Genomic DNA, 24,440 nt, shown 5'->3' with positions numbered 1-24,440 from the left:
GATGCAGCAGGGTATGCATTGCATAATGATGAAGTCTAAATTAACAGTTAGATAAGATAAGATAACTCTTTGTAAATGTTCATTTTTATGCAGTCAAATGGAAAAAAGTGGTCAAAATAGTTTATATTTTACTTGTCATTGGAAAGAGTTTGTGCAATACTGCAGAATGTTATCTAGCACAATTTTGTAAAATACATATTTTACTGATTTGTTTGTGTTTTATTACTTCCATACAATTGTGTTTTGAGGTATTTTTAGAAAAATGAAAGTATTAATTACATTTGAGCAAACAATGAATATTGTAATGAGTGGTAGTGATAAATACAATGTGTATGTAGGTTAAGTTCATTGCTAATAAAAATGAAGTGTAAGATGTTTAACTACATTGCTGTCTGTGTTATTGATGAAGTCCTAAATTATCACCTTTAAAGTGGTTGTGCTAATAACATCATGTGCAGTAAGACAAGCATGGAGAAAAGCTCTGACTGGGAGAGGCTGTGAACAAATGACATAGAATAGAATAATCCTTGAATTGTCCCACAAGGGGAAATTTGGATGTAACAGTAGCAAGAAAGACACATGTACGAACAAACAGTACACAAGACACAGAACTGAAACACACACAATTTTTACATATTTACCTTAAGAACAATGCTTACCAAAAACAAAGTACTGTACTGTTATTAAATTAAATAAAGATAAGAGGCAAACCTCTGAATCAACATTAAGATTTAAGAGATGGATAGACCGTGGTAGAAAACTGAGAACAGGTCACAGTTTTTTGGCTTTTTTAGGTTGTAATTTGTACTCACGCTGCTGCTTGGCTAAAGTGGCAGCTAACAGAAAAGGAAATGCTGGAAACAGGCTGAAGATGAGTCGGGGAATCTGTCATAGAGCAAGAATATGTCTACAATTCTAAGATGATCTGTCCCACTGGAGGTCAAACACAGTTCGTCTCATTCACAGGAGGTTTAGGCTGAGTTCTGATCTTTCTTGCTCAAGCCATTTTTACTCTGTGGTAATCCATCAGTATGGTCTGTGTGGTTGCAGGATTTAGCTGGTGGGCTTAGTGGTTTATATTCACTGTGAGGTATGAATACACATGTGACGTGACACACAGCACAACACATGGCACACTCTGTTAGGTCTGCGCTTCCACAGGCCCCGCTAATTTAGAAACTTATTCTCATTCACGAAAGCAAGGAAACAAAACGGAACCAGGTTTTACTTGCTAACAAGGGAAGGCTGTACTGACTGACATCCTCTCTAGGTTATCCAAGCTGTATTTGTGCCTATTGTAGTCCAGGATTGCTTCTTGCTTCCAGGCTTCCTCTATTGCCCATCACTGACTGCTGGTTCCCTGTGTGTTGTGCTCAAATGAAGCACATTCCTCCGTTGCTTTGGCATGTGGGAAATTGTCATAGTAGTGCTCCTGAACCTGAGGAGCTTGTTTCTCCAGTCTCAGAACCATCTACTGATGTGGTCCCGACACAGGAGAATCTTGGTCCTCAACGTGAAGAGCTTGACTCTCCTGTCTCAGAGTCCTGCAGGTTTTAGATGTGTCCTTGAACCAACACAGCTGATTCAAATGGCTAAATTACCTCCTCAACATGTCTTGAAGTTCTCCAGGGGGCTGGTAATGAACTAATCATTTGATTCAGGTGTGTTGACCCAGGGTGAGATCTAAAGCCTGCAGGACACCGGCCCTCGAAGCCTGGCGTTGCCTACCCCTGATATAGACAGTGCTTGAAGCAGTTATGACCTTCTTGTAGTGATGGCCAAATGAAGCTTTCCGAAGCACTGAAGCTTGTATTGAAAAACGGTTCATTACTCGAAGCTTTTCAACACAGTCCTCTCCGGTGACATCTGGTGGTGAAAATTTTGAAGAGCAGCTTGAATCTGCAAAATAAAACGGACTGCTCAATCATCGCTGCTCACTCAAGAGTGGAGTTCTCTCTGATATTGGGCCACCGTTCCGTTGCTTTGAACATGTAATTGGTTTTGTTTTCTCGATTGGGGGGCTGAAAAAAATGTAATGCGTATTTGCGTAATACATTTTGATCAATAAACTTTCCCTATTTAAACATGCACTATGGTGTGGCCTTTCTTTGCTCATAACTCCTTGATGTTGGTAAATACAATAAGTGAGCAATATATATAATATACATATGAGAATGCACAGCACATTATGGAGTATGCCCCTGCTGTGAAGTCCTGCCTCCATCTACTTGTCGTTTAATCACTGGACAGCTGGACAGGTTCATACAAAATATTAGATGAGGCCAATTGTCCTATACATATTTTTGACCTAGGGGTGGGATTGATTGTGAACTGGAAAGGGAAAATGCTTAGGGAGCTGAGTACGGCTGCATCGTCACTGATTTGTAGAATCATTTTTGATTCGATACAGGATCCGATTCAATTTGATTGGAATCTGGAAAGTTTTGCCTCAGTCAGAAATATTACAATTCTGATCATTTAACAGTATATATCCATAATTTCGTATCTATTAAAAGAAAGCTGACACATGTGAGACTTAATTAGAGATGTAAACAGAGAGTTATGAAACCTGCAGCTGCAGAAGCCAGCGGAAAAAAAGAGAGGCAAACACAGCGCGGACCCGACGACGCACCAAAATCTGACTCTGACGCGTCGGGTCCGCGCTCTGTGTTCACGTTTGTATGCAGAATCCGTAAACCTGCTCCCAGTTACTGTTTTAGCTGTATGGTGTTTGACGACATGTTGTGAGGTTTAACCTGAGATGCTGGCGTTTCAGGCATAATAACGTTAATTTACAAATCGACACGGGATTTTAATGAATCAATATCACTTTATTCAATTTAGCATGGATTGTAATCAGAAAGGCGATAATCAAAACCCACCCCTAATCAAGAACTTGCAAAGTAAAAACATGCTCTATGTCAGGTAGCCCTTTTGTTATTTACATTTAAAAAGAGGATTAGTGTTACTGTGCGCTGGCTGAGTCTGTTTCTTTTCTTAGAAATAGTTTCTCCTGCCCTGGAGAAAATCCACTTGCATGGAACAGAAGAGGCTGTGGAGTGCAGGAACTACACTGCAAGCTGGTAGATATGCAGGTATTCCTGGGTCCTGCAGACTATCACCTAAAAACAATAAACAAAATGATTTTCTAAACTGTGTAGCAATGTAATGTACGTATAGTGTCAAATACATTTTTGTAGTCTTCATTAGCTTTAATTCACATGGAAGTGTTCCTGAAGTCATATGCTGTAATGATATTTACATTATGAAAACATGATTTTGGACATTTCAAGTTTTTCACTTCGGCAGATAAAATGAATTGAGCAAAATCAACTCAAAATATTCCCACACGCCAGAATGTCCTCTCTTCCTCGCTGGCTCCATATCTGTCAGTGGAATGATCACCTCTTCGCTCTCTGTCACCATCAACACACTCCACGAATCCCGTGGATGATTCACTTCCTTATATCCGTTTGAATCAGGTACCGAAGCAGTTACGTGCGTAATGAAGCTTCGGACGTCACTGGTCACGTGACTTTTGCCAAACGAAGCAAGCCTCGACACAGTGCTTCTGAACCAGTGTGTTGTTTTTTTCGACACACGCTCCGGAGCGTCAGCTTCAAGCGGGCCATCACTACCTTCTTGCCATATTGGCAGAATAAATGACCTGGAAGCTGTTGCACTGTCTGCACCTGTAAACTCCAGGACACGTTTACAAACAATTTTCGTTGTTATTTGCGCTGCAGCTGCAGGTTAGGGTGGAGTTACTGTGTGTGTGTTTACAAGTAGTTTTAAACCTTGTGATCCACAAAACAGCATAACAGTAAAAGAAGAATTGACTGCGTTACAGTCAGTGCGGGAGCGGCGGCTTTGCTCGTGCGCGATTCATTTGCAGTTTGGACGCACGTGAACATCTCCTGCCCTGATAGCGGCTGGAGGAGGACTATCCTCCGCCTGTGAGCGCTTTGGCACGAGCGATGTGCCCACGGCAGCACCCGCTGCTTGTTGAGAGTAAGAGCAACAAGCGCTTTCACGTCAAAAGTCGTCATAAATAAGCCTCCAATAACACCAGAAAAAGCCGCCAGATTTGTCGCTAGTCGCTTTTTAGAAAAAAAAAAAAAAAACGACGCTAAGGGGGGTTTGAAAACTCCCTAAATATAGCGACAAAATCGCTAAGTTGGAAACACTGTTTGGAGTGTTTTCAGGGTATTTAAAAAAAATTCAAAACAAAACCGTGCGTCACAATGGGTATTCTCTGAGTATGCGCAGAATTACGCACAGCTGTCATGTGATCCTGTGATGAAACAAAGGATCAAAGGCTCAAAGAGCGCTGACGTCAAATTCGCTGCCACAAAAGTCTATAAATAGCCCCTCTTCACCTTTGCAAACACAGTTTTACTTGGAACATTTTCAGAAACAGCGAGTTGTGTTTAGCAAACCAGAAACCTTTCAGAAAGGGACTATTTTAAAGTTAAATAATTAAGCACACGTATTTTTCTTTCGACACGTTGCATTAAGCTTTTAAAGAAATGTCACGAGAAATAGTCAATAATTCACAGTCTGACAGAGCGATTCCAGCGGAATCACAAAGACTATATGGGTTAGTGGAGAGAGAAATATCGTATAGAGACCTTCAAATGAAAATACAAGAACAAATTAGTACGATGCACCGTGATGTCAAGGCAGAGTTAGAGAGACTTGAGCACCAAGTGGGAGAAGCTCACCACAAAATAACAAAAAAAGAAGAGATAATAGAAAAACAGAATAGAGAAATAGATCACAAGACTGAACAAATAATTGAGCTGAAAAAAGAAATATGTGTTCTTCAGCGTCGGGTGAGACAGGCTCTGGATGAAAAACAGTCAAGGGTGGAATCTCTGGAGGCTAAATTGCAGGAACAGGTTAACACCGTTCAAATGATGCACCGTGACTTTCTGGAAAAGGAAGAATATCTCCTTAGACAGAACAGCAGCATTGCTGCTCAGTTGTCACTTATTGAAAGGGAGAGAGACGAACTCAAGAAAACTTTAGAGCCTCTTGAGTACCAAGAACAACAGTCACAGGTGGAATCTCTGGAGGCTCTGCAGCTGGAGAATTTTGCTCCTGAACCTGAGGAGCTTTTTTTTCCTGCCTTGGAACCACCTGTGGTCCTGACACAGGAGAATTTTGCTCCTGAACCCGAGGAGCTTTTTTTTCCTGCCTTGGAACCACCTGTGGTCCTGACACAGGAGAATTTTGCTCCTGAACCCGAGGAGCTTTTTTTTCCTGCTTTGGAACCACCTCCTGACGTGGTTCCGACACAGGAGAATCTTGGTCTTCAACCTGAGGAGCTTGATTCTCCTGTCTCAGAACCATCTCCTGACGTGGCTCCGACTAGTGGTTCATGGCGTCATGGTGCCAAACGCCTACTTAAAATAGGTTTAGGTGTTGCCGCAGTAGGCCTTATTATAGCTGCAGGTTACTGGGGCTTTTCAGTGCTTAACAGTGATTGCCTATTTAACTCTGTCTATGGCCTCGTTGAGCCATATTGCCACCTTGGTGATCGATTAGTCCCTTTTTAAAGACTAGTAATGATGGACTGCTTTTCATCCACAGTCCAGAAAACCATACGTTGTTCATATCAGACAACATAAGCAACATTTAGCTAACTTGTGCTCTCATTTTTCTTTTCTTTTGCCTCTCACCCCCCAACCAGTCGCGACAGATGGCTGCCCCTTCCTGAGCCTGGTTCTGTCAAAGGTTTCTTCCTGTTTAAAGGGAGTTTTTCCTTTCCACCGTGCCTAGTGCTTGCTCACAGGGGATCATTTGATTGTTGGGGTTTAATTTGTTAAAAAACATAACAAATTAGGTGAGGGGTTCACATAATAGAGAGCACAACAAAAACTACAAATTTTTAAAAAATTTGTTAGTTGCAAATCAAAATAAAGACAACAGTTTCTGAAAAACATCTCTTACGGCTCTGTTTATTTGCTTAAATGAATACTTGTATTTTTTTTCATAGAAGAATATACATTGTCTTAAGTATTTAATAATTTTAAATTTAGCCCTGCGCTGCGTGAGATAAACTGAGATGAGATAAACACAGACGGCTGTCGGCCTGGCGAGGGAAAGTTCCTCTTCAACCTCCAAACTGAACCCAGTTTGTTACTCGCAGCATCGCAAAATTAGACACAGCAATTTCTTAGAGTCTGGTTTAAGTCCTGAAATGACATCTCCTTACCTGTCACGATTCTGGGTCAGTTTGACCCAGTATTTTGAGTTGTTATGTTTTGGTGTGTTTTTGCATTATGGATAGTTTTCTTATTCTCTTGTGGTGCTTTTGTTGGTTATGATGATGGTGATGGTGATTATTAATCTATGTTTTAGTTATTCTTGTTTAGGGATTAGTTCTTAGGTTTTGTGTTCTCATGTTTTTTGCTGGTTTAGTTCAGTGTCTAGTCTGTCTCTCTCTGTCCGTGTCTTAGTTTAGTGTGTATTGTTTCCTGTTTTATTTTGAAGGATTGTGTCTTATGTCAGTGTGTCCAGCTTCGATCCCCTGACTCGTTAGCCCCAATCTCTCCCAGCTGTGTCTCCCTCCTGTTTTCCATTCCCTGATTACTTCCCTGTGTATATTAGCCCTGTGTTTGCCCTTGCTCAGTGCTGCATCGTACCGTCGGATTATGCCTGTGTGTTTTATACTGTGTTCAGTATTTTCGTGTTCACTACCCTTGTTCAGTTCATGTTTTAATTTCTCCAGCAATAAAGCTGAGGTTTTGAGTTACAATTCTGTGTTTGAGTCCTGCATTTGGATCCTCATCTCCGCCTGCCCGCACACAGAGCCCTCTATTTAAAATCCAACTCTTACCTGAACTCTGCTGCCTTTCTGTCTCTCTCGCTGCTTTGTAACGCACCATCCCCCTTTTGACATTAGATAATGGTAAATCAAACCTGCACTGCAGAGAGGTTGGCATGACAGGAAGTCGAGATGATAACGATAGACCAGCCTTCAAACTAAGACGCGTGATGTATAAAAGTCTTTCTACTGAGTAAAGGACAGTTTGAGTTTCCTGCTGGCACCATGCACTGTCTTCACAAGTTTCTTCTTTGTTTTCTACCATGTCTACAAGGCATCAGTGTGAACATCAAATATATCTGATTTATCTTACGGCTGTAAACGGCACACTAACTTTATCATCTTCTTTTTTTTTAAATTTACCAGAGTTTTCAACAGGAATTATTCATGGAACAAAAGCTCCGGACAACTCGATACCCTACATGGGATCAGTTCAGAATAACAAGGGTCAACATGTCTGTGGAGAATTCCTCATCACTGAAGACTTTGTGCTCACTGCTGCACACTGTGACCGGTTGTGAGTTAGATTTCCTGTTCATGAAGTTCATCCAAAAACAAACTTTTTCAAACTTGTGTTTATTGATCAGATCACTCTAAGTTATTGATAAGGCAGATGTTATTTCGAGGGAAAATAAAACACAATTAAGTGCAATAGCATCAAATAAAAATGACCTTTGACTTCTGACAGCCGACACCTATGGGCTCAAAATATGGTCATAAATATTTTGTAGTTGTAAAAAAGATTTGTACTTGTAAAAAAGATTTGTATGTGTAAAAAAAATTTGTGCGTGCGTAAAAAAGATTTGTATGTGTAAAAAAGATTTGTGCGTGCGTAAAAAAGATTTGTATGTGTAAAAAAGATTTGTGCGTGCGTAAAAAAGATTTGTATGTGTGAAAAAGATTTGTGCGTGTGTGAAAAAGATTTGTGTGTGGACTTAGAAAAAAAACCCCTGCAAGTTACAAGTACGAATTTTGACCCTATTTTTCTTCCTTTAAGCTGATTGGTCAATGTCATGTCAATCACAAATTAAACAATCCAATCAGAGAACAGATGGGTTTGGCTGTCGGGGGGATGCTTTACGGACCTTCAGGTCCTGGAAGGGTTGCAGATTGAAGATGGAGGACAGCGGTGCCGCTTCTGCGGCGCAGGTAAGCTTTAGTTTATGGTTTACTGGAACAAGCTAATTGTCCAGACATATATTTTTGAATATCATGTTCGTTTACTACACTGTAATTTTTCACGGTGCCAAAAGATAGCTTAAAAAGGGCTCTCAACATTAGCCCTAGTGTTGCATGTGTTTAAATAGTCTCCTGTGTGGCACGGTCTGTCTGCTTAAACATCAGCATCGTGGAGAATTATGTGTTTGGATTTAAGTGTAATCCCGATGAGATGTCGTTTTGGTAATAATTGGAACTGAAATGCTCTGACTTGACCTTAGCACTGGTCCCAGGTCACCCCCGAGTTTGTGTTAGAGTAATACTACAGTAATTACAGTATACAACAACTTTCAGCAGCTACTGAAAGTTAGGGGACCTAGCTTAACTTTCAGTAGCTGCTAACGCATTAACGAGCAAACTGCGCTAACGTGTTATGCTGCCCTAACGGAAAATCGGTTAATGTCATTTTAAGGAGATTACTGCTGACAGCAAAAATATATGTGTGTGTATAAAGTATCTGATTTCAGTTTTCTTGTACTACTGTAATTATGGCTTAACAAGCTTCCTGAGTGAGCGTTTTGGGATTTATGAGAGCTTATAGGCAGTGACATTGAGAAGTACTCTGTTATACAGTACCAGATTGACCAAGAATGCTTCTGTAGTTAACTGTAGTGCAGTGTCTGTCTGGTGTCAGTAAGCTAATGTCTGTAGATATTTGCTTTGCTGGATGTGTCCTGTTCAAAAATTTAAGAAGGAATTCAGGAGAAAATGATTTAAAAAGATTGGATTTGCTTCAGCAGTTGAAATTACAAGTTTATAGTGCCAGCCTTTTGTGTGAACCAGCTTCCCAAAAAGGATAATGCTGAAACGGGCTTTACAGCTTATATACTGTGACAATAAAAACATATGCTGATTCTAAGGCCCAGTTCACGGCATCTTGTTCAGCCTCCCTAATCCAGAGACTAATCTAACCATTATCGTGTGTTTGTAAGCATACTGCAAAAAACCCCTCTGCACTCTATGTGTACCTGCAATATTTCGAATACAGCGCTGAATGACATTCTCAACCTTCAAACATGGAGTGCCAACATGCTTATGAGCACATTTGCGTTGTGTACATCTTTAAAAAAAAAATGAAACAGCCTTACTTAATAATTTTGTAAAGTAAATTTTCAACCCTAACAGATGTCACATGTGTTTAGGGACTTTTAAAGTCTTTCTGCATCGGGTTATGTGTTTTGAAGTGTGCTATACTAAATTTGTGGGTCATCTGTGTCATCATGGGAACATCCACAGGGTACTTCAGAGAGAGAAATAGTAGAGTGTATGATACATCCATAGAGAAACGTGTAAATCTTTGAAAATTGCCTGATTGTTTTACTTAACAGGTGACTGTAAATCAAGTGGACCTTGGTCGATCTCCCTCCAGAACAGAGAACCTGGGATGTTCCTGTGACTCTTTGGTGGGTTCATTTTTTTCATTATTAAAGTAAAGTTGTTTGAATTTTTTGAATACAGCAAGGTGGCACAGGATAAAACATATTTAAAAATAATTTTTAATGCAATTCAGTTTCTTTACTGTATTACAAAGTTAATCAAAATAAAAAGATTTCATGAGAATATTATTTGGTTTTATTGAGTTTTACGCAGTTTGACATTTCATTGTTCCTTCAATACACTTCATATGATATTAGTAATTGAATAATTTTTTTCTTCTTTCAGGTGGCTTTAGGAAGACATGTTTTCCAAAACCTTCAAAATAGGCTGGTGCAGTCCTACCAACAGCAGCCCTTGGACCTTGATCATATTGAGTTCCTCTGCGTGAACGCATCAACTCTAGTCTGTTCTCTTTCTGCTCATATTAATGTTCCATCAGTGGTAGGTTTATTTGATTTAGTTTTGGTTATCTTTAAAAATCGTTTCAATATATGCCATTCTTATGTATCTTATAATGTTAATTTTACAGTGTAGTAATTATGCTATACAAATGCACCTGTCATCCATTGCCTTGTTAAATCCAAGATGAAATTTTGTTCTGTGTTTCAATATAAAGATTGGGTATAAGAATAATGATAGTAAGATGGTAAAACTGAATTCCAGGATTTCATCCAACTAAATATTTTAATGCAACCATTTTTTAGGTGGTTGAAGCTCTTCACCACCTCATCTGCCTCATCCATTCCGATATGGATACAAGAAGGTCTGCCATTGTTGTTGACAGCTCAGCTGGTGAACGGGGGAGGCCAAAGCTCTATGTTTCCAAAGACCACCTCAAAGATCTAATAAAGATGGACCTCTCCGTTCCTTGTATCTCCAAGCTTTTGGGCATATCGCAGGAAACAGTCCGACGAAGAATGGAAGAGTGGGGCCTCTCAATAACGGCAACCTACAGCTCACTATCAGATGATGAAATTGACAACTTAATTGCAGCCATAAAACAGGAATCAAAAAATCTGGGTTAGTTATTCATGTGAAAAATAATGCTTGTAATAAGGCTATTTTATTTTTCTTGCTAGCAACCGTTCATATTTACATGAATAACACTAGCTGAATGTCATGATTAGTTAGTAGTTTGATTTACTGTACTATAAGTGCCTTCCAATGTGCAGTTGTGATTCTTTCACTATGGAATGTCTTTTTAGGCTACAGAATGGTTAAAGGATGCCTCAGGGCACTGGGCCACAGGGTGCAGTGGAACAGAGTATGGGATTCCATGCGTCGTGTTGACAGCGCTGGAATCCTTGAAAGGATGGCAAATCTTGGATGTGTTGTCAGAAGGACATACAGTGTTCCTGGTCCTCTGTCACTACTCCACATTGACACCAACCATAAGTTAATTAGGTAAGTTTAACATAACTCAATAGTCATAGGGCACATTTGGGCCCATTACTATTTAACTCATTCATGCATATGCAAACACTGTATTTTACATTACGCCATCACTTTACCGCCAAGTTAGCAGTTTTATATATATATATATATATATATATATATATATATATATATATATATATATATATATATTTAGTGTTTATATATCATATTTGATTATTGGTGAAAAATGCAATTAATTAATTATACTCAGTGGCTGAAGTCTTAGGGGCTGTGTCTTTGTCTCTTTACAGATATGGACTTGTGATGTTTGGTGGTGTTGATGGCTTCTCAAGGAAGGTTTGCATTCTTCACTAAAATAGCAGAAAATGTGATGCTAGTACTAGTACTTCCATAATGTCTCTTTATTTTCAGATCTTGTACTTGAAAGCAGCTAACAACAACAAGGCTTCTACAGCACTGACGTTCTTCCTTGAGGCTGTACAGAAGCATGGATTTCCATTGAGGTATAATGCAAAAACTTGCTGTTCACATTAGAGCATAGAGGCTTAAATCAGTCTCACTTATATTTTGAATACACATTCGTGCCTGACACACATGCTTGCTGTCTGGAAATGATTGAATTTTCCTATCATTTGTATTATATTTTCAGAGAAATACTACAATAATAATAATAATAATAATAATAATAATAATAATAATAACACGTTTTATAACACCTTAAGGTTATCTTACAATAGCAACAATACAATATATTGAAACATTGCAAATAAAATGTAGACATAAGTTAAAGAAGAGAAAAGCAAGCATGACAGTATAAAAGCTAATCAAGTTAAAATGGACTAATACAGAATCAGGTGTATGCAATTCTGAATAGATGGGTTTTGAGACGTGACTTAAAAGTGGTGAAAGTGTTTGTTGTCCGGAGATCTGGTGGAGGTACATCCAAAGTCTTGGGGCAGAACAACTAAAGGCTCTGAGTCCCATTGTAGTTAGGCAAGCATGTGGAACAGACAGAAGGGAAGCTGAAAAAGAGCGAAGTGTATGAGGGGGCGAGTACCAATGTAGTACAAATGTAGAAGATCAGATAAATATGGACGAATATGTCAAATCAGTGTCAGCTGTTTCCCATGTGTTTTCATTTTCTCTAATCACACTTGTGTGTATTTAGTCTGTGTGTTTCTGTTCATTCTTTGTCATGTTGTCTGTTGTCGTTTGTGCCATGTTTCCATGCGTCTCTGCTTCTATGCTCCAGGTTTCAGGTATCTTTGTATCCACGGCGAGTTTCAAATATTTACAAATATAGCTCTGCATAAGAGCTCAAAGAGCCCTAAAAATATTATACAGTTGAATGTAAAACATTCACATTTTTCTTTAAATGATTAACTTTAAAATATTGCTAAACTGTGATACTCTGCAATTTCTGTGTCCTTTGTTTTTCATATTTCTAGAGTGAGGGGAGACCAAGGAGTTGAGAATGTTGACATTGCTCGATACATGTTTGAAGTTCGGGGCTGTGGTAGAGGAAGCTTTATGTCTGGCAAAAGCGTGCATAACCAAAGGTATTCCTAATTTACAACAAAAACATATTTTTGATTGCCAGGTGTAGTATTCTGGCGTTAATTATTGAATGTGTTATTAACAAAATTACGTTTAAAATTTTTGTTTTGTTTTAAAGGATAGAGCGCCTGTGGCGAGACGTTTGGAATGTTGTCACCAACATCTACTACGATCTTCTTCACAGACTTGAGGAAGACAGACTGTTGGATCCAACAAACTGTACTGACCTTTTTTGTGCACAGTATGTGTTTTTGCCACGAATCCAAGCAGATTTGGAGACGTTTATTGAAGGCTGGAACAATCACTCTCTTAGGACAGAGCGGAACTACACCCCAAACCAACTATGGGAGATTGGAAAGACTCAGAATCCAGTCAATCCTCCTGAAAGTATTGTGGTATGATTACACATCTCTAAATTATTCAAATTGCTTTTTTGAAAAAAAAAAAATATGTATATCATTGACAAAATTAATAAAGCATGTATTTTAAAGACTTCCTGAATTGATGGCGTCTAATTTCAGGCAGAGTATCCAGATGTGGACATTGCAGACTTGGACCAAACTGGTATTCACCTTCCAGAACTTGTGTCTCCACTTGACAGTGAGGATTTGGAAAGAGTGAGACACCTTTTCAATCCCATGGAACCCTCTATGTCCTATGGGGCTGACATTTACAGTTCCCTTCTCCAGTATGTGGAAGGCATTCTTGAGAACAGGCAGGATTTATAGCTTTATCTAGTGATAGTTGAAAATAATATGCCCTAACAGATGTTTACATTATGTTGAATTATCAGTTTTTGTATCTGAGGACAGTTACTAAAAGTCTGCATCAATATTTATTTTCAGTTTTTAATGTTAATGCATTTTGTGTTTGATGAGTTTACTAAACCATATTTTCCTGATAATCTGTCAGTTAATGCAAAGGTAACATGATAAATGCTTTCTGTTCTCATGTAAGTCCTTTGTTTAATAATAGCTTCAATAAAATTTTGTTTAGGTGCCATCATGCCTATTCTTGCTGATTTATATTTTTATTTCATTTTAAAGGCAAGATTCAATTAATATACTTTATTTACAGTCTGACAAGATTTCTTTTTCTTAACTGTGATGGAGTCTAGAATGTAATTTGTATTTAAGTCCAATAACTGCTGCTCCAAATCCATGTCCTTAACAAATTCTGGATTTCAATTTGGGGTGTTCAAGCATATTTCCTTTGATTTACAAAATGATTTCAAACAACCTCAAAAATAATCCGGAAAATTATCATCCAATTTTCATAGCCCAAAACTTGACTTTATTGGTAACAGCTTGAAAGTGACAAAAACTCTCATGACTGTAGAACTGTAATGTTTTGATGTGTGTTAGCTGTCCTGCATGCGGTAATTAAATAGCTTGACCACAGCTGACAGTGTGGCAGATTTTTATTAACATTATATTCAACATCATTGGACTGTGTGTAACATTTAATACAGCTTTGGTATTAATCGTGTAATCCAGGAAACTTCTTCAAACAAAGAGATGATGTAAATCGGATGCATGACAATGACTGAAACCTAAATAACACAATCATTAGTTCCTTAACTTCAAATATAAATGTTAATGGTGGGAACTGTAACTTTAATTTTTATATTTAAACTCGCATAACAATATTCACAAAAAATCAATAAGCCTAAGTAACAGTGAAACTTTTGGCTATGTAAAACATTTTTCAAGCATGGTTTAGCAAGTTTATTCGACATCCAGTGTCTACAAATTGCTTTTAAATAAGGCCGAAACCTGTGGCACAAGTTGCAATGCAATCATCAACATGTTTGGAAAAGACATTGTACTCGTGGAAGTGCCCAGGCACACGCAACGTTCCAAAACATGTAGAGGATATGAGGTAGTCTGCTTCGACTACTTCAACCTTCATGGTACCAGTCGGAATTTCCCACCCGACCCAAAACCTCATCAGCTGGCTGAGCTGGAATGGAGTGGCTGTAAAAATAATCAATGCATTAGAAATTAAATTAGATTCAAATTTTGAATCACAATGCAATTACACTCGCCTGTTTCAATGTAGGTCTTCAGAAATCCCACTGTTTGCATTTGGATGCTTTGTGGGTAAGGTGGATCATCATCGTCTTCATCATCGCCCTCATCTCCTGGCCAAACAATGTGGCTAAGAACAGCCTAAAATGAGATTTCAGAGACACACTTAAGAATGCAACTGCCTTAAATACAGTTTTTTTACATGTTAAATTTGCGAAGGGACTTTTTTCCGACACTTGGCATTTATATATGGTGTATTCTACGGGGTGCTCATGATGGCACTGGATTATCTGGCAGCCTTTAAAAGAATTTTCCTCATGATGAATAAAGTATTATCAATCAATCATTTTGTCTCACTTAAAGTATAATGGTAAAAGGACTGATTCTTAATTTTCTACTCTCCCAGACCCTTCAAAGTTTTTTCTACAACAATTATCATTGTCACAATCACATTGTTATTTTCTGTACTTCCTACCAAAAATTCATACAGAGCGGGGAGCCAGGGTCAAACTGCTGATCAGTAGATGACCTGCTCTACCTCCTGAGCTACAGCCTCCCCTAAAAGCAGCATTAACTGTCATGCCATCTAGCCTTGTCACTGTAGTCGGCATATTAGAAATGCATTGAAATACCTGTGCAGTAAGAATGCTGTCTTCATGCTGGGGAAAGACCACTGAGGCTGTGTCAGGTCTTTGTTGAAGCATAGTCAACAATCCGGTGTCCTTCAGACCTTTTCTGATGTGTTTTGTCTGCCTTTTAGTTCGGCCTATCACCTAAAACAATAATTAAAAATAACCACATGACATTTGCTTAGGTGATGACAATCTAAAAAAATTTTTTAAAGGGCAATCTTACTGCATGATGGAGAAGCTGTTGGAACAGCCATCTGCGGTTTTCTGCACTAACGGGTGGCAAGTCCCAGGAAATGGCCAAATTGTTAATGTCATCCTTCTGCTGCTCAGTGAGGTGTTTATTACCATCAAGCTTATAGAGGAAAAAAAATTCCATTTTAGTATGTTGCAAATATATTGCATAAAAAATCTGCATTTTCTTGGGGGGGGGGGTATTTACATGTATATAAAAATAATGAGTTAATTTAAATTATGATTTCACAAAGGCTTGAAGTAAATTAGTATTCACCATGCAAATTGTAGAACGAATATCTAGGTCTGGCACATCATCGAGCTGTACAGTGACAGTGTCTCTATCAGCATGGACCAACATGTGAATAATAGCCTTGCTGAGGCCATGCAATCGTGGCCCATCGTTCAAAAATGAATGCCCAATCATTCTGCCTGCTACCACAAATAAGTCACTGTCTGCCAAAATCTGAGAAGTAGAAGGCACTAGATGGTTCTCTTGTCCCTCAAAGAGAAGGGTCATGTTGGCTGCACCTGGAGAAGAACAGTACAAGAAAAATAAAAAAGGTATAGCGTTATCTATTGACGTAAGTAGTTGATTAATGAAGTGGTCAAACATGATGCAAATACTTCAATCTTTTTTCTTTTTTAAATTTCTGGAGTAAATTTCTCGATGGATTATTTTAAAAACTCATCTCACATTAATTAAGAAAAGGATATAGAAACATACCGCTATGGATGTTAAAGCCATGTTGCAACTTTAGCATTGCCATGCTGAAAAAATGTCTCTGGACCCCAGTGCCAACAGCTGTGTCACCTATTTTAAAATTGGGAAAAAGAAAAAGACAACAACAACAACACAAGTAAAGTTACAAACTGCTTTACAGCACCCTTTAATGGAAAATTCTCATTTACCAAGTTGGAATGTTAAACAGCCTTTAAAGAAAGTAACTGAATCTATGCTTCACCATAAGCATTACCTTGTAAAGAACAACGAAAAGGTCCTGCCCAATCAATCTGTGGTCTTTTGTAGAAAGCAATGATCTCTCGGCTCTGGGATGTTTGATCTTGTCGAATGTCAATGATAGCTGTGATTTTGGGGTTCTCCTCCTTTTCCTTTAAGAGATGCCTCTTAAACAAAACTGCAGCATCTTGGGGATCACTGGCCTTTTTCCACTGTTCTACTAAAAGATAAAGTACATTGTATGCAAAAATAACATTTTGTACTGTAAACCCAGTAAGCCAAAAAATTAAGGCCCAGCACACTTTCTGGTAAGCACGTCAATTTGGAATTTTAAATATACTCTGACATTTGGTATGAAAAGTACCTTCCTTATTGTTGGCTGGGATGTCAGTGTTCATCTCAGCAGCAAAATTGAGAAGTGTGTCTCTGACTTCATGTGCTGCGTGATGCAGGTCATCCACTTCACTTTACCCAAAGTGTTGCAAAAGAAAAAAAAAACATCAGTGTTTAAACCGATCGATCGATAGATGGATGCAGGAATACTGTCAATAAAAGATAAGGTCACCTAAACAATGCACTCTAAAGAAGCAAAAGTATATTGTTAAAATGCCAGGATGAACACTGATAAAAGCTCATCCATGTGGTCAACATGATCATAGAAGATGAACAGGTTAGATAAGGATGAGCCCCTGCTATGACATGATGCAAAGACAGAAGCAAGAGCAACTATAAATGTGCTACACATAGCATTTGTTTAGTGTTGTCCAACTAAAATGAACTTACCGATCACCACATGTACTGGCATGCAAGACCAAGTCATCTGGAGGATAATGATTTCCACAAACAGGACAAGAAGGCTGAAGAGGATATTGCAATTAAAAAGTGTATTTATTTTAGTCCTAGCAAAGATGAACAGTCCAAATCTAGCACAGAATGCCACAGGTAATTAGCAAATAATGAAACAGTTGAACAAAGATCTGCTTGGAATTTTGTATTGTCCATATTACAATGTTAAATATATCTGGGAACTCACCTCCAATTGGACTTCATTCTGATGTGCCTGGTCAGTTATGCTTTCACATTTATGGTAGCTACATGCTGCTCACGATTTGTCATTTAGAGCAAACTAGGGGATCAACGCCCCTCATGGGGACACTCCAATAGGGCATAAAGTTTTGGACTCTCCACCAATTGCTCTAAAGCAGGGGTGTCAAACTCAAATACACAGTGGGCCAAAATTCAAAACTGGAACAAAGTCGCGGGCTAACATTAATATTTATTGAAATATATTTGTTCCTCCAGATATAAGAATGAATCTTTTCTTATGGACTCAAACACGTTTTGCTAAAAAACGGAATATGAAACAAGCAAAGCTTAATACTAAACAATATATATATTAGCTGTATAATACCAGTAGGCCAACTCTAATAGTAATTTGGTATGGCTTCGCAGGGCAAATGTAATTAGGCTGCGGGACAGGTTTTGACACCTATGCTCTAAAGAAACGAAGAAGCTTCTCAGATGAGAGGTGGCACATCTTCAAGAAAACTTATAGAAGTCCAGATGTTTTCTTTGCAAACTCTTTAGACTACAATGACTGGGATAACTGAGAAACTTCACAGACATTTAGAGCAAAACTTACGACTGATTTCAGCACATACATTGACTCTGGAAATTCACCCAAAGTAGTCTTGGGTAAAGCATAATATTCTGTCCTTCCATTTTGAAAGTAGTAAAAAGAATACAACTTAAAAAGTTTTAGTTTTTAGCAAAGGTGGTAGCAATGTTTGTTTTACTGTTGAATTTGGCTTACTTGTACACAGTTTTCTACGTGACAAACAAGTAGCTGAAGAGGCATAGTCACACCACAGGTCTTGCACTGAGACTTCGGCATTTTGCTGAATTCTGCAGCATCATGTGGAAGAGGTGTAGTATCAATTTTTTCTTGGAGAGGGACAATATAAAGAGTATTTTTTCCATTGTTGGTGGCCATCTTGAGCGTCTTGGCTGTGTAGCCTTGTGTTCCCTGAGATACTAGAGAGAGATTTCTCTGTCCGCTACCACCTAGAATATGGAACAAAAACCAAATAATGCATTCGCAATACAGCAATGTTCTAAAAGTTGAGATCATAAAGTACAAATAAATCCATAACATTATGGAACACTACTCTTGTATAGCAATGTCTTTAAAAACTACCTTGTAGCAAACTATGCTTTTCATTTTTAAACAATGCTTAAAATGTTGAATGAATCACTAGACCAAAACAATATTTCATCCATAAACATATTCCGAATATTCAAGTTTTTAATTAAGTGGTGCTGTACTGTTGATCTTATACCTGTAAACAATGGAAGTGTATTGATGTGCATCTTATGCCTTTATAGCTTTTCAATCACAATGCACAAAAAAAGTGAGTTAATCGAAAAAAAAGACCATGCCTACAAATTTGAAAAATAAATAATAAAAGCCATATCAGTGTTCCATAAGTTATTCTCGGAAGAAGTGTTAGAAATGTTTTAATTAGACAAAAAAGCTTCTTGTAAAACTTATCCGGATGCTTTTGGCTCTAAGTAAATGTCTTCTATTAACTCAGACACAAAGTCGGGGAGTTAAAATGACTTACCTCCTGCTTTATACAAGAGCCATCCACCTGTTAGGGCCTTCATCTTCGGATACTCTTCATGCAGAGCTACAGTAATCTAAATTAGGGTTAAAAGAAATCAAACATTTCCTCATCATTAGTTTGTCAAATCAAATTGTAACATTTTTCAATTTTAATTTTAAAGTTTAAAATTAGATTTTTTTTTGACAAGATAAAGGCATCTAAAATTGAGAAAAGTACTTCTTCATGATCAGCATTGTCAGCTATGCTGAGAGTTCGCCTTCCAAGTCCAGCTTGAAGAAGCCGTATTTCATTCTTTGGGGTTTTTGTCGTGGAGTCAGGCAAAAGACAGAATTGCAACTGAAGGTTGCGAACTGCATGTATGACATTACTAGGAGCTGGGAAAGGCCTCTTTCCTTTGGATTGCCTTCTTTGAAACATTGCTGGAAATGACCTGTAAATAAGATTATACATTTGAGGCATTAAACACTGCGCCAAATTCTTCCAAATTAAAGCAAGACTACTCATCTGATTGGAAAAGTACTGCATTACTGTTAAGGTGAAATGTCATAATGATGTTTAAGGAGGATCCAAGAGCATAGGTAATTTGCAGAGCAGGTTGTTTAAATAAAAAGATGACTTACATAAAAGAGAGTAAGAGTAAAAGCTGAACACACAATAGAGACAAATCCTGGATGCAGCATTTTACTTTTGTGCATGCCAGGTTAAAGCCTATGAATTATATTTTTAAACCAAAACCAAAGAGTAACTCAAAACCAAAAGGGTTCCTTGAATCCAGTATTCATTATATCCTTGTCAGTACAGATTTTATGTCTTCTCCAGAATACAGGGAAAAGAATATTAAAAATATGAACAACTGAAATACAAACCTAATTATCTGGGCTTCTACTTTACTGAATATCTTTGATTACTGTTCCATAACACTCCTCCCCCCCGAAAAAAAAGAAAGGAGTAGCATTACTGGCAATTTTCTTTTTCTTTTTACCTTTGCATTTCTATTTGGTTGCTCACTCTTGGGGTTTGCTGAGGCACTGTCGCAGTAACAGATGTGGTTGCAGTTCTACTCCTAATATCAGACTGGGAAGTTGACAGAATTCCCACAAGATTCAGTATAGCCTTCTCTATTGCAGTCTTTGGCTCCTGTTGAAAATATATTTATATGTTATTGAACATCTGCATCTTCATTTAAACAATACCATATGGTTTCCCGATATATCCCTTTTTCCCTTATTAACCTAATATTAAAATAGTTAACAGTATAACTAATAGTCATGAGTGAGAGTTTAAAAGAACACTGAGGAAGCTTGTTAAGCCATAATTACAGTAGTAGAAGAAAACTGAAATCAGATACTTTATACACACACATATATTTGTGCTGTCAGCAGTAATCTCCTTAAAATGACATTAACCGATTTTCCGTTAGCGCAGCATAACACGTTAGCGCGGTTTGCTCGTTAATGCGTTAGCAGCTACTGAAAGTTAAGCTAGGTCCCCTAACTTTTAGTAGCTGCTGAAAGTTGTTGTATACTGTAATTACTGTAGTATTACTCTAACACAAACTCGGGGGTGACCTGGGACCAGTGCTAAGGTCAAGTCAGAGCATTTCAGTTCCAATTATTACCAAAACGACATCTCATCGGGATTACACTTAAATCCAAACACATAATTCTCCACGATGCTGATGTTTAAGCAGACAGACCGTGCCACACAGGAGACTATTTAAACACATGCAACACTAGGGCTAATGTTGAGAGCCCTTTTTAAGCTATCTTTTGGCACCGTGAAAAATTACAGTGTAGTAAACGAACATGATATTCAAAAATATATGTCTGGACAATTAGCTTGTTCCAGTAAACCATAAACTAAAGCTTACCTGCGCCGCAGAAGCGGCACCGCTGTCCTCCATCTTCAATCTGCAACCCTTCCAGGACCTGAAGGTCCGTAAAGCATCCCCCCGACAGCCAAACCCATCTGTTCTCTGATTGGATTGTTTAATTTGTGATTGACATGACATTGACCAATCAGCTTAAAGGAAGAAAAATAGGGTCAAAATTCGTACTTGTAACTTGCAGGGGTTTTTTTTCTAAGTCCACACACAAATCTTTTTCACACACGCACAAATCTTTTTCACACATACAAATCTTTTTTACGCACGCACAAATCTTTTTTACGCACGCACAAATTTTTTTTACACATACAAATCTTTTTTACAAGTACAAATCTTTTTTACAAGTACAAAATATTTATGACCACATTTTGAGCCCATAGACACCGGCCCTCGAAGCCTGGCGTTGCCTACCCCTGATATAGACAGTGCTTAAGATAAGATAAGATAAGATAACCTTTATTAGTCCCACACGTGGGAAATTTGTTTTGTCACAGCAGGAAGTGGACAGTGCAAAAGTTATGAGGCAAAAATTAGAATACAATAAGAATAAATACAGTACACAACTGTACAGAATAGAATAAAATAAAATACTATATACAGTAGAACAAAATAAATATACAATAAGATAAAAATAGAATACAAATACAAATACTATATACAACTGAGTAAAAATACAACGATGACAGAAAGGATTATTGCACTTAGTATTGCTTGAAGCAGTTATGACCTTCTTGCCATATTGGCAGAATAAATGACCTGGAAGCTGTTGCACTGTCTGCACCTGTAAACTCCAGGACACGTTTACAAACAATTTTCGTTGTTATTTGCGCTGCAGCTGCAGGTTAGGGTGGAGTTACTGTGTGTGTGTTTACAAGTAGTTTTAAACCTTGTGATCCACAAAACAGCATAACAGTAAAAGAAGAAATGACTGCGTTACAGTCAGTGCGGGAGCGGCGGCTTTGCTCGTGCGCGATTCATTTGCAGTTTGGACGCACGTGAACATCTCCTGTCATGTGATCCTGTGATCGAACAAAGGATCAAAGGCTCGAAGAGCGTTGACGTCAAATTCGAAGCCACGAAAGTCTATAAATAGCCCCTCTTCACCTTTGCAAACACAGTTTTACTTGGAACATTTTCAGAAACAGCGAGTTGTGTTTAGCAAACCAGAAACCTTTCAGAAAGGGACTATTTTAAAGTTAAATAATTAAGCACACGTATTTTTCTTTCGACACGTTGCATTAAGCTTTTAAAGAAATGTCACGAGAAATAGTCAATAATTCACAGTCTGACAGAGCGATTCCAGCGGAATCAAACGAACTATATGGGTTAGTGGAGAGAGAAATATCGGAGCCTAGAGACCTTCAAATGAAAATACAAGAACAAATTAGTACGATGCACCGTGATGTCAAGGAAGAGTTAGAGAGACTTGAGCACCAAGTGGGAGAAGCTCACCACAAAATAACAAAAAAAGAAGAGATAATAGAAAAACAGAATAGAGAAATAGATCACAAGACTGAACAAATAATTGAGCTGAAAAAAGAAATATGTGTTCTTCAGCGTCGGGTGAGACAGGCTCTGGATGAAAAACAGTCAAGGGTGGAATCTCTGGAGGCTAAATTGCAGGAACAGGTTAACACCGTTCAAATGATGCACCGTGACTTTCTGGAAAAGGAAGAATATCTCCTTAGACAGAACAGCAGCATTGCTGCTCAGTTGTCACTTATTGAAAGGGAGAGAGACGAACTCAAGAAAACTTTAGAGCCTCTTGAGTACCAAGAACAACAGTCACAGGTGGAATCTCTGGAGGCTCTGCAGCTGGAGAATTTTGCTCCTGAACCTGAGGAGCTTTTTTTTCCTGCCTTGGAACCACCTGTGGTCCTGACACAGGAGAATTTTGCTCCTGAACCTGAGGAGCTTTTTTTTCCTGCCTTGGAACCACCTCCTGATGTGGTCCCGACACAGGAGAATTTTGCTCCTGAACCTGAGGAGCTTGTTTCTCCTGTCTCAGAACCATCTCCTGATTTGGTCCCGACACAGGAGAATTTTGCTCCTGAACCCGAGGAGCTTGTTTCTCCTGCCTCAGAAGCATCTCCTGATGTGGTCCCGACACAGGAGAATCTTGCTCCTGAACCCGAGGAGCTTGTTTCTCCAGTCTCAGAACCATCTCCTGACGTGGTTCCGACTAGTAGTGGTTCATGGCGTCATGGTGCCAAACGCCTACTTAAAATAGGTTTAGGTGTTGCCGCAGTAGGCCTTATTATAGCTGCAGCTTACTGGGGCTTTTCAATGCTTAACAGTGATTGCCTATTTAACTATGGCCTCCTTGAGCCATATTGCCACCTTGGTGATCGATTAGTTCCCGAAGCATTAACGAAGCATTTAATAATTCACAGTCTGACGGAGAGATTCGAGGGTTGATGGAGAGACAAATACCTGACCCTATGGAGCTTCAAATGAAAATTCAACAACTCCAGTTGGAGTTGAGCACCCTAAAGCTCAAAAAGAATTATTATAAAGATAATTTCCATCAGTCAAGAGATGAGCTTAAACACATGAAGGCTCAGGCTAAAAAAAAAATCAGACACAGGTGGAATCTCTGGAGGCTAAACTCCAGGAACAGGAAAAGAACGTTCAGACAATGCACCATGACTTTTTGGAAAAGACGGAATCTCTCACTGAGCAGAACAGCAGCATTGCTGCTCAGTTGTCTCAGATTGAACGTGAGAGAAACGAGCAAAAAAAAGAGAACGCAGATCTCAAGGACTCTTTAGAGACACTTGAGCAGCAAGTGGGAGAAGCTCACCATAAAACAATAAAAAAAAGAAGAGATAATAGAAAAACAATATAGGGAAATATTTCGGAAGACAGAACTCACAGTTGAGCTGAAAAGAGAAATTTGTACTCTTCAGCGCCGGGTGAGACAGACACTGGATGAAAAGCAGTCACAGGTGGAATCTCTGGAGGCTAAAATGCAGGAGCAGGTTAGCACCATTCAGAGGATGTGCCGTGACTTTCACGAAAAAGAAGAATATTTCCTTAAGGAGAACAGCAGCATTGCTGCTGAGATAAACAAATTAAAAACAGCGAACACAAATCTCAAGAAATGTTTACAAAATCTTGAGCATCAAGAAAAGACAACAGAAAGTCTGACACTGCAAATATTTTGGCTGGAAGAAAAAGTCAAAAAGCAAAATTTCAAGATTGTTCATAACGAAGATCTCATAGATGAACTTTATGAACATCTTAAAATGAAAAGAAAAATAATTAATAATCTTAAGGATGAGCTGAGAAGGGAGGAGGAAGAAGAAATATTAGCTGCTGTTCACAACATCACTGGTGAACCTCTGCAGCTGGAGAATCTTGCTCCTGAACCCGAGGAGCTTGTTTCTCCTGTCTCAGAACCATCTACTGATGTGGTTCCGACTAGTGGTTCATGGCGTCATGGTGCTAAACGCCTACTTAAAATAGGTTTAGGTGTTGCCGCAGTAGGCCTTATTATAGCTGCAGCTTACTGGGGCTTTTCAATGCTTAACAGTGATTGCCTATTTAACTCCAGGACAGGTGGCTAAGAATATGACGTCACAGTGTCCATAGTCCTTAAATAAAAGAGCTCGTTTAACACAGTTTACTTTGGAGCATTTTCAGAAACCAGGAACCTTTCAAAAAGCTAATACACTGTGACACTGTGCTGT

At 38.6% G+C, this 24,440-nt stretch overlaps 4 protein-coding genes across 6 annotated transcripts; 3 read left to right on the top strand and 1 right to left on the bottom strand.

Annotated features, from left to right (window-relative positions):
- The first annotated feature begins 4,135 nt into the window (after window positions 1-4,135).
- Window positions 4,136-5,945, top strand: LOC147324481 (uncharacterized). Its single transcript, XM_086298319.1, has one exon. It carries the CDS (start codon window positions 4,530-4,532, stop codon window positions 5,559-5,561), a length of 1,032 nt encoding a protein of 343 aa, XP_086154445.1. The 5' UTR covers window positions 4,136-4,529; the 3' UTR covers window positions 5,562-5,945.
- Window positions 5,946-7,632: 1,687 nt separating this feature from the next.
- On the top strand, window positions 7,633-13,373 carry LOC147324480 (uncharacterized). Of its 3 annotated transcripts, XM_086298331.1 has the most exons (9): window positions 7,633-7,981; window positions 9,379-9,453; window positions 9,713-9,868; window positions 10,132-10,447; window positions 10,633-10,831; window positions 11,116-11,328; window positions 12,274-12,384; window positions 12,501-12,777; window positions 12,904-13,373. In XM_086298331.1, exons 6-9 carry the CDS (start codon window positions 11,219-11,221, stop codon window positions 13,108-13,110), a joined length of 705 nt encoding a protein of 234 aa, XP_086154457.1. In that variant the 5' UTR covers window positions 7,633-7,981; window positions 9,379-9,453; window positions 9,713-9,868; window positions 10,132-10,447; window positions 10,633-10,831; window positions 11,116-11,218; the 3' UTR covers window positions 13,111-13,373. The 3 variants fall into 3 exon arrangements, with proteins under 3 accessions (XP_086154457.1, XP_086154458.1, XP_086154459.1); XM_086298332.1 differs by lacking the exon at window positions 7,633-7,981 and having other exon boundaries at window positions 8,773-9,453; XM_086298333.1 differs by lacking the exons at window positions 7,633-7,981; window positions 9,379-9,453 and having other exon boundaries at window positions 9,693-9,868.
- A 426-nt stretch (window positions 13,374-13,799) lies between these two features.
- Window positions 13,800-22,743, bottom strand: LOC147324479 (uncharacterized). Its single transcript, XM_086298312.1, has 14 exons — window positions 20,734-22,743; window positions 19,846-20,000; window positions 19,080-19,293; window positions 18,861-18,936; window positions 18,050-18,300; window positions 17,020-17,093; window positions 16,601-16,701; window positions 16,253-16,456; window positions 16,003-16,089; window positions 15,553-15,806; window positions 15,268-15,396; window positions 15,045-15,185; window positions 14,430-14,553; window positions 13,800-14,358 (listed from the first exon to the last, which is right to left on the bottom strand). Exons 1-14 carry the CDS (start codon window positions 20,872-20,874, stop codon window positions 14,141-14,143), a joined length of 2,169 nt encoding a protein of 722 aa, XP_086154438.1. The 5' UTR covers window positions 20,875-22,743; the 3' UTR covers window positions 13,800-14,140.
- LOC147324478 (uncharacterized) lies at window positions 21,822-23,181 on the top strand. The gene has a single exon (XM_086298315.1). The coding sequence runs from the start codon at window positions 22,003-22,005 to the stop codon at window positions 23,164-23,166; it is 1,164 nt and encodes a 387-aa protein (XP_086154441.1). The 5' UTR covers window positions 21,822-22,002; the 3' UTR covers window positions 23,167-23,181.
- Window positions 23,182-24,440: the final 1,259 nt, after the last annotated feature.

This window comes from Aulonocara sp. 'chitande type north' Nkhata Bay, linkage group LG7 (assembly GCF_057382095.1).
Source record: "Aulonocara sp. 'chitande type north' Nkhata Bay isolate Kocher_YH1m ecotype deep benthic linkage group LG7, A_spYH_male_GT1.1, whole genome shotgun sequence".
Classification (NCBI taxonomy): Eukaryota; Metazoa; Chordata; class Actinopteri; order Cichliformes; family Cichlidae; genus Aulonocara; species Aulonocara sp. 'chitande type north' Nkhata Bay.
Note: the sequence above shows the minus strand (reverse complement) of the source record. Positions and strands in the feature narration are given on the sequence as shown.

Coding starts and splice junctions, on each gene's coding strand:
- LOC147324479 (XM_086298312.1), bottom strand. CDS start 20,874: ATGTCATGTCAATCACAAATTAAACAATCCAATCAGAGAACAGATGGG. Junction 14,554..15,044: donor ACAGCATTCTTACTGCACAG/GTATTTCAATGC, acceptor ATCTCATTTTAG/GCTGTTCTTAGCCACATTGT. Junction 14,359..14,429: donor GAAGACCTACATTGAAACAG/GCGAGTGTAATT, acceptor TTATTTTTACAG/CCACTCCATTCCAGCTCAGC.
- LOC147324478 (XM_086298315.1), top strand. CDS start 22,003: ATGTCACGAGAAATAGTCAATAATTCACAGTCTGACAGAGCGATTCCA.
- LOC147324481 (XM_086298319.1), top strand. CDS start 4,530: ATGTCACGAGAAATAGTCAATAATTCACAGTCTGACAGAGCGATTCCA.
- LOC147324480 (XM_086298331.1), top strand. CDS start 11,219: ATGTCTCTTTATTTTCAGATCTTGTACTTGAAAGCAGCTAACAACAAC. Junction 12,385..12,500: donor AAAAGCGTGCATAACCAAAG/GTATTCCTAATT, acceptor TTTGTTTTAAAG/GATAGAGCGCCTGTGGCGAG. Junction 12,778..12,903: donor ATCCTCCTGAAAGTATTGTG/GTATGATTACAC, acceptor GTCTAATTTCAG/GCAGAGTATCCAGATGTGGA.